The following is an 8,065-nucleotide window of genomic DNA, read 5'->3' on the forward strand; positions in this document are numbered from 1 at the left end:
CCTACTTAGCTTCCTAGCTAGCTTGCTTGCTTGCTCGCTTGCTTGCTAGCCAGCTAGCTAGCTAGCTAGCTAGCCAGCTAGCTAGCTAGCTAGCTAGCTAGCTAGCTATACTAATGGCTCGCTAGCCAGATAGATAGATAGGTAGCCAGTTAACTGGCTAGCTAGATCGGTGGACAGCTTGGCGCACACTGGCGTTGCCATCACAGGTGCAGCTAGCTAGCTAGCTAGCTACCTAGCCAGCTAGCTAGCTAGCTAGCTAGCTAGGTAGATTAATAGCTAGCTAGCTGGCTAGCTAGCTATACAGTTGCTGCTGCATGGCGCAGACGTGGATCTGCCTTCTATCCTCTCTCTCGGGGACACAAGGCAGAATTGAATTTGTTGTGATCCCTTGTGAACTGCTGCTGCTGCTGCTGCTGCTGCTGCTGTCGCTGCTGCTGCTGCTTTCTGGTTTGTCTGCAGACCTTTTCACCTTCGTCAAGAAGTTGGGCTCTGGCTCCTTCGGCGATGTGCACCGAGTCATTGAAAAGAGGTTAACAGCTTTGCACCCACAGCCTCCTGCTGCTGCTGCTGCTGCTGCTGCTCGTGCTTTTGCTGCTGCTTCTGCTGCTGCTACTGCTGCATTTGCTGCTGCATTTGCTGCTGCTTCTGCTGCCTCTGCTGCTGCTGCTGCTGCTGCTGCTGCTGCTGCTCTGCTGGCGCTGCTGCTGCAGCTGCTGCTGCTGCTGCTGCTGCTGCGTTTTGCTGCGCTGCAGCAGCGGGCTGGAGCGCGTGATAAAGACAATAAACCGGGACCGGAGCCAAGTGCCTCTGGAGCAGATCGAAGCGGAAATCGAAGTTTTGAAGTCGCTGGACCATCCCAACATCATTAAGATCTTCGAGGTCTTCGAGGACTACCACAACGTCTACATCGTCATGGAGTCCGACACTGCTGCTGCTGCTGCTGCTGCTGCTGCTGCTGCGGTGGTCGTGGTGGTGGTGGTGCTGGTGCTGCCGCTGCTGCGGTGGTCGTCGTGGTGGTGGTGGTGGTGCTGCTGCTGCTGCGGCGGTCGTGGTTGTGGTCGTGGTGGTGGTGGTGGTGGTTGTGGTGCTGCTGCTGCTGTATTTCATTTGCTGCTGCTGCTGCTGCGGTGCTGCTGCTGCTGCGCTGGTGGTGGGGCTGCTGCTGGTGTTGAGTCAGTTTTCGCTGGGAGTTTGCGGGGCTTGGCGGGCTGGCGCCTGCTGCGGGCTGGAGTCGTGGGGCGGCGTCCACCGCTGCTGCTGCTGCTGCTGCTGCTGCTGCTGCTGCTGCTGCTGCCGTAGGACCTGCGAGGGAGGGGAGCTGCTGCAGCGGCTGGTGGACGCGCAGAGCCGCGGCAGCGCCTTGACTGAAAAAGCTGTCAGCTTAATTATGCGGCAGCTGATGAACGCCCTGGCCTACTTCCACTCCAAACACGTCGCCCACAAGTCCCAAACCCTAAACCCTAAACCCTAAACCCTAAACCCTCAACGCTAAACCCGAAAGTTAACACCGCGGCCGGCACCCGCCCTCACAAGCTCAGGTGCTGCCAAGCCCGGCTGCCCGCTGCTGCTGCTGCTGCTGCAACCGGGGTGCCAAAGACTGCTGAACCAGCAGCAGCAGCAGCAGCAGCAGGATCCTGGCGTGGGCGTTTGTTGGGAGTGCAGCAAGTGGACTGAAGTAGAGAAATGAACTTAATTTAATTTTTTAAATTGAAATAATAGACAAATTGATTTAAATTGACTTGTTATTTAATTCCAATTAAGTCTCCGGCGTCTTCGTGCTGCAGAGACTTGAAACCCGAAAATATTCTTTTTCAGGACAAGTCGCCAGACTCGCCAATTAAAGTTATTGACTTCGGTGAGCTTTTAAAACGCCAGTCTAGGGTTTAGGGTGTCGAGGGTTTAGGGTTTCGAGGGTTCAAGGTTTCGAGGGTTTAGGGTTTCGAGGGTTTACGGTGCCTGGGGTCTAGAGTTTAGGGTTTGGAGGGAACTTAGGAGCCGCGACGCTCTGCTGCTCCTTGCTGCTGTGCTGCTGCTGCTGCTGCGTGCTGCTGCTGCTGCTGCTGCTGCACAGGCCTGGCGGAGCTGTTTGAAAAGACTGACGCGCACAGCAAAAACGCAGCTGGTGGGCAAAAACCCTTGAGCCCAGTGCGAGGGCCACCGAGAGAGCAGCAGTAGCAGCAGGAGCAGAAGCAGCAGCAGCAGCAGCAGCAGCAGCAGAGCCTTAGAGGTTGCACAGCCGCCTGTAGCAGCTGCGTCTGGCAGTGGCCATGTGACTGCCGGTGGACCGCCCACAGAGGCAGCAGCAGCAGCAGTTGCGCCAGCAGCAGGAAGGATAAGTAATTCGATTTATTTCTCTGCTGCTCTGCTGCTGCTGCTGCTGCTCAGGCACTGCACTCTACATGGCGCCCGAAGTCTTCATGCGGCACCTCTCGCTGAAGTGCGACGTCTGGTCTGCGGGTGCGCCGCGTGCATGCATGCACGCATACACGCATGCATGCATGCATGCATGCATGCACGCAGCTTGCATGCAGCGAATGAACATGAGGCATTTGCGCAAATGGGCAGTTCATCAGCAGCAGAAGCGCATTTACTTGCATGCATGGCTGCGACTTGTTCTGTGCTGCTGCTGCTGCTGCTGCTCCAGGAGTCGTGATGTACTTCTTGCTGACGGGCTGTCTGCCATTCAGCGGGACCAGCATCGACGAAGTCAAGTACAAAGTCTGCAACTGTAAGTCTCCGCTGCCCCCAAACCTGCCCTTGTCCCCCCCGCTGCCGCTGCTGCTGCTGCTGCTGCTGCTGCCCGTCTGCCGTTTGGGAGGCGGCTCCACAGTCCTCGGCCCCGCGCTTGTTCCGCAGGCGAGCCGGACTACGCGCGGGAGTGCGCGCACCTGACGCACGAGGCCGTGTCGCTCATAAAGTGGATGCTCATCAAACCCGAAAGCGAAAGACCAACGGCCACCCAAGTCCTCAGACACCCCTGGTTCAAACAGGCCGACCTCAAAGACATCCACATCTCCCCCATCATTTGCGAAAACATGAAAGTGAGAAACCAACAGACACTCGCGCCCTCCCCGCCTCCCCACACTCTCTCAGGAACCGCTCAAACAGTGCACTCCTGTAGAGACACCACAGTCCACAAGAAGCGACAAGTAAAGCGGACGCGCAAATGCCAATATGAACACAACTCGCCATTCGCCTGCCTTTGCAGAAATACATGCGACAGTCACATCTCAAGAACGCACTTGTGAATCTGATGGTCCACCAGCTAAATGTCACTGGACCTCAAATTCGACAAATCAACGAAATATTTCGCCAGCTCGACAAGGACGGCGATGGAACAATCTCCCACAGCGAACTCACCGAAGGTCCGGTGCACCTCAACAACACACTTTGAAATTGCAATTTCGCGTTATGTACAAATATTTCAGGAAAAGGAGTGATTATATTCACAGGCAAACACCCTGACATGCATGTACATGTTGCAGAACGTCCGATTTCGCCTTTCAGGTCTGGCCCAGGTGGGCCTTCCACAGTGGGACATCAACAGAATCATTCAGTCCATCGACGTTGACGACTCTGGGAATGTTTCGTATACAGGTAAATCGAATTCTGGGCGAGAAGAGCTGCTCAGCATTTCTATGACATGAGCCATTTAGAGCACGGACATGCACATGCGTGTGTCTGCACGTTTTGCAGAATTTTTGGCCGCGTGTTACTCATGGAAGGAGTCGGAGCTGAATGTGATATGGACAGCATTTCAGAAGATGGACAAAGTGGGCACACCACGTTTTTAACAGCGATCACGTTCTAAACACTTTTTCTAGATCGAGCCGTGCAGTGCCACACCGTTCAGAGTGTGTCCGTGACGCATTGCACTACTTTTCGAGTGCAGGACGGCGACGGGAAAATATCGGTGCCCGAGTTCGAAGCTGTCCTGGGCGGCGAAGACTACCGGCTGGTGCCGAAGGAAACGATCAAGTCGCTGGTGGCGCAAATCGACAAGAACGGCGATGGGCAGGTGAGGGGTTAGGAGGGGTTCTTCGAAGTTTCTGAAGTTCCCGTTCTTGCCTCCAGTCGATTCAGCTTTCCGAGACTTACAAAAGGGGCGTTTTGTTTCGAACGGTTTGTGCGCAGATTGACTGGGACGAATTTTTGCAATACATGAAACTCAACTGACCTTCCGGCCGCGAGGCGGCGTCGCAGCGACTGCGCGAAACGAAGAAGGTCGCACGCGATCTCGGAGGTAATAACGCTTTCGCGTGGAGAGCCGCGGGCTCCAACGCACTCCCCTGCGGAGTGCCTCCCGCGTTGTGCGGCGGAGGACAAGCAGTGTTCTTGTCCCGCAGTTGTCGCAGCAGTAGTAGGAGTCGTAGTGGTGCGTGGCAGCGAGCGCCGCGTAGTGCCAAGACGGGCACTTTTGGCTTCGGGCGTTTCGACTTGAGAGCAGCCGCGTGCGCATTTCTTTTCTAAGTAGATCGCACAGAGTGTGGCTACTGGTGAAGAGGCTTTTTGAGAACCGCTACAGAGCAACGGCAGGAACAGCTCGGGTGTACGTACAACTCTGGGTGACGCCTGATCCTGCGCTCGGCAGCTCGTCACATCTTTTTTTGTCTCCTGTTTTTGAAAACCGGGTTGGCCATAGTTCAAGATGGTCTGTTCATTGGCTTTTTTGTAATATCGCATTCTGTTCCCACGTGGTACTTTTCCTACACGTCACGTCACGAGAAACTTCACAATGAGGCAACGCGAAAGCAGCAATGCAAGAACGCGCCGAAGCGTTTCGAGCCCCCAAAGGACTCAGGTAAACCACTACCCCAAGTCCCACGTTTTCCTTCTTTACTGCCACCCCAGGGCCACAATGAAGCACACCCGCCAGCATACTTTAGACAGCAGTCGCCGGCGCAGGAGATTCGCTACCTGGGTTTGAACCCGTTGAATCGGTCGACACGTGGACAGCCGGGGCAGCCGCTTTTTCCGCCGCCGCCTCAATTCGCGTGAGTCTGTGAAAATGCATGCGGCCCAGAAACGAGCCCGAGTGGCTGAATCTGAACATTTCTGAACCCCAGACAGGGAGTTCCTGAAGAGCTCTTCAGAACCCAGGAAGTAAACCCTCTGAATAACAACTTTTCAGAGCAACCGAACAACAGCCTCCGACACGCGCAATCCGTGCCGCACGCCCCCCAGCAACCTTTCACGGGACAGTTATTTCACCCTCACCACCAGTCACAGCATATGTTCCAGCAAATGCCACCGCATCAGCAGATGCATCCGCACAATCAGCCGCAAGTTAACGCCCCCCCTCTATTGTATCGGGAAAACCATCATGACTATTCCACGTACAACTCTTTCCAGCCTCCTACGCCCAACATGCCAAGGCAGCATGACCCACAAGAGCAAGCGGTGCTGGCTTCGCTGCAGTATCCGGCCTGGGAGCGCTACGAGAACGGGCAGTCCTACAACTGCGCGGAGCACATCAACGTAGACCAAAACAACGGGCAGTACATGCCCCAGCACTACTACGGCCCGAGCCACGGGCCACTTCTAGGTCCGGACGAAATGCCGTGTCCCGGCCCGGGCCAGCTCCCCCCGGGCCCCCACCAAGCTGTAGGCATGGGCGGCCCGAACAACATGATACACTCGGGCCACCGATCCCACACCCAGCAACCCTACCACTCGCAGCACCACTACCACCATCAGCAGGGGCGAGGTAACATGCCACCGCACATGTGGCAGCCATCTTACCACAACGCGCGCCCACAAGCTGGGCATCCCTATCGTAAAGGGCAGCAGCACCAGTGGCAGCGGCCGCCGCATGGACAGCACCATCAGTACGGCCGCCACCACTACGGGGGGCAGCAGCAGAGGGGCAATAAGCATGGAGGGCGCGCAGCAAACAGAAAGGCTTTTCAGTTCGACGGCACCACCCCTGCGTTCGTTCCACAGTTCCAGTCGAATCGCCAGCTTGAGCTTCAAATTTTATCCCAGGCAAGCGCAGATGCAAATTCAAATTCATATTCATCAAACACATGCGTCAACGACTCCCCAGAAAGAAGACCTCCCCTGGATGTGGTGGCCCGACGCCGCCAACACAGAAAGGTATCTTCAGAAGCACAAGGACGGCGAAGGCCGGGTCTTCTTCCGGCTCAAAGACACGCCGCCCAGCCAACGGAAGAAAGTTCTCGACGAAATAGACATTTGGGTGGATGTTGGCACAGTGCCCTCCCTTGTGGGGGACAGAACTAAAGAGGAACAGGCCACGTAGGTGGCAACACACACGCGACAACTGACGCACGGCGGGCACGCCCAATCCCACGGAAACAACACAAGCAACACTTAACGCAATCGCAAGCAAGCACAGTGCGCGGCTGCGTACTTAGCTGAAAATTTTACATATAGCAGTACTTCGTCGGCTCCCAGTCGCTCCTTTGCGAGGGACCTGCACTGGGAATCCCAGAGCAGCCGACGGGCTTCTAACAGTCAAGAGAAGTTGATTTATTTTAAGTGCCCTTGAGCAGGCCGAGCTAGTGTGCCTGCCAGTAGTTCCTCTACCTACAGCTGCTATGCGCCCTCTACTATACCTCTATTTACAAGACAAACTCTTAGTCGTACCTCGGAACTTCACTTACTGTCAGTAGGGGTGCTTTCCACAGGCGGCAGCTCGTGCACATCCTGGGGGATTATGTGACTGCTCCCTGCTCGTAAACAGCCCTAGAACACTCTCCGGGCCTGCTAAGCAATGTGAAGCAAAGTCGAAAATCTCAGAAACACTTAAAAGAACAAAAGTACATCAGTTATCCCCTGTGGCTCACAGGGAGATTTAGACACGACTTGCACTGGTGGGCGCGGTTGGCGCGCCCGGAAGGCAGCAAGCGCTGGTCGTTGTATGAGGCTTATCTGTTCCTTTTGAGGTAAATTTCGTTTTTATATTTCAAGGATCATTCTTTAGGACTCAGTTGCCGCGGAAATGCGTGGACACGTTCAATGTTGACAGAGGCAGCGGCTGTCGGCAGTCCGTTGCATGCGTACACGTCTGCCTCGAGCGTTGGCTGCGTAAGGCCCGCCAAAGCCTCATTAGCGGGTGAACGTTTCTGTTTTGAATTTGAAATGAAGCTCAGGAGAGCTCTGTGGTATTCGGAGGATCTGTTTATGCGTTTTTTCGTTTGCGTGTTCCCGTGCAGCGGAGTTGTGAGAGCGTTGGGTTACGTTCATTTGCTGCGTCTGTCTTCTGGTTTCTGGAGTACGCTGGCCGCGTCTACTGCGGGCTTTCAGCCTGTGGCTGTCTGAGTTTCGGTTGCTCCACCGCAGCTGCCGCAGCTGCTGCAGCTGCTGCAGCTGCTGCAGCAGCAGCGGCGGGCAGCTTCCCATGGAGTGGCTGCGGCGGTGAAGATCTTCTGCGGGGGCGGCGCTGCTGCAGCGGCGGGGCGATGTTGCCGCGGTCTTTGCCGGGGGTTTTCCCGTCGCTGCCGCAGGAGGAGCTGCAGCTGCCGTCTCTGCAGAATTTCGACCCCAAGAGAAAGCGAAAGACCCATGTTGAGAGCCTCCCCAGCCTCGGCTCTTTGGGGGCCCGGGGCCTCCGCTCGAAGTCCTCGAAGGCCCTGGGCAGTCCCTCGAAGTCCGGGGGCCCCGCCGAGGAGCTCCGGGGGGGCCTCGCGCGGTGGCTGGGGGCCCCCGGGGCCCCCGGCAGCAGCAGCAGCAGCAGCAGAGAGAAGGGCGCGGGGCCGCGGCCCCCCAGAGGCAGCCTGGAGGAGCTTTTGGAAGTGGTGAAGACAATTGAAGAAGAATGTCTTCTGGACCCCGAGAGGGAAAGAGCTGCTGAGAAGGAACAGGACCCCTTCTTCAGGTGTATGGACACCATCGCGCAGGTCCTCGAGGAAACCAGGGACCTCATTGAGCAGCGCCGACGCATCCTAGAGACCAGCGGTGAGCTCCTGCTGCTGCTGCTGCTGCTGCTGCTCGCGCGCCTCTGTCCGCGGCGCGCCCGAGCAGCTGCCGCAGCGGCACCTGCAGCATACCAGCAGCAGCAGCAGCAGCAGCAGCAGCAGCAGCAGCAGCAGGGTTGTGGGTG

The 8,065-nt window shown here is 56.6% G+C and overlaps 3 protein-coding genes across 3 annotated transcripts in view; all 3 read left to right on the forward strand.

Annotated features, from left to right (window-relative positions):
• The window catches only part of ETH_00010685 (CAM kinase, CDPK family, putative), a gene marked incomplete at both ends in the record, with an annotated part of 7,207 nt that extends 3,031 nt beyond the window's left edge, over positions 1–4,176 (forward strand). The window contains 13 exons of the mRNA XM_013377257.1: positions 460–529; positions 753–917; positions 1,300–1,443; positions 1,785–1,855; positions 2,072–2,122; positions 2,386–2,457; positions 2,645–2,728; positions 2,857–3,041; positions 3,209–3,365; positions 3,508–3,597; positions 3,697–3,773; positions 3,893–4,018; positions 4,135–4,176. Of these exons, the coding sequence (XP_013232711.1) occupies positions 460–529; positions 753–917; positions 1,300–1,443; positions 1,785–1,855; positions 2,072–2,122; positions 2,386–2,457; positions 2,645–2,728; positions 2,857–3,041; positions 3,209–3,365; positions 3,508–3,597; positions 3,697–3,773; positions 3,893–4,018; positions 4,135–4,176 (1,334 nt within the window). The remainder of the gene's footprint in view (positions 1–459; positions 530–752; positions 918–1,299; positions 1,444–1,784; positions 1,856–2,071; positions 2,123–2,385; positions 2,458–2,644; positions 2,729–2,856; positions 3,042–3,208; positions 3,366–3,507; positions 3,598–3,696; positions 3,774–3,892; positions 4,019–4,134) is intronic.
• Positions 4,177–5,232: 1,056 nt separating this feature from the next.
• Positions 5,233–6,243, forward strand: ETH_00010690 (uncharacterized protein; the record flags this gene model as incomplete). Its single annotated transcript, XM_013377258.1, has 1 exon — positions 5,233–6,243. One exon carries the CDS (start codon positions 5,233–5,235, stop codon positions 6,241–6,243), a length of 1,011 nt encoding a protein of 336 aa, XP_013232712.1.
• A 1,181-nt stretch (positions 6,244–7,424) lies between these two features.
• ETH_00010695 (uncharacterized protein) overlaps positions 7,425–8,065 on the forward strand; it is a gene marked incomplete at both ends in the record, with an annotated part of 1,959 nt that continues 1,318 nt past the window's right edge. Inside the window, one exon of the mRNA XM_013377259.1 lies at positions 7,425–7,840. Within this exon, the coding sequence (XP_013232713.1) occupies positions 7,425–7,840 (416 nt within the window). The remainder of the gene's footprint in view (positions 7,841–8,065) is intronic.

The sequence above is a fragment of the Eimeria tenella genome, genomic scaffold (assembly GCF_000499545.2).
Source record: "Eimeria tenella Houghton genomic scaffold, Eth_scaff5, whole genome shotgun sequence".
Taxonomy (NCBI): Eukaryota; Apicomplexa; class Conoidasida; order Eucoccidiorida; family Eimeriidae; genus Eimeria; species Eimeria tenella.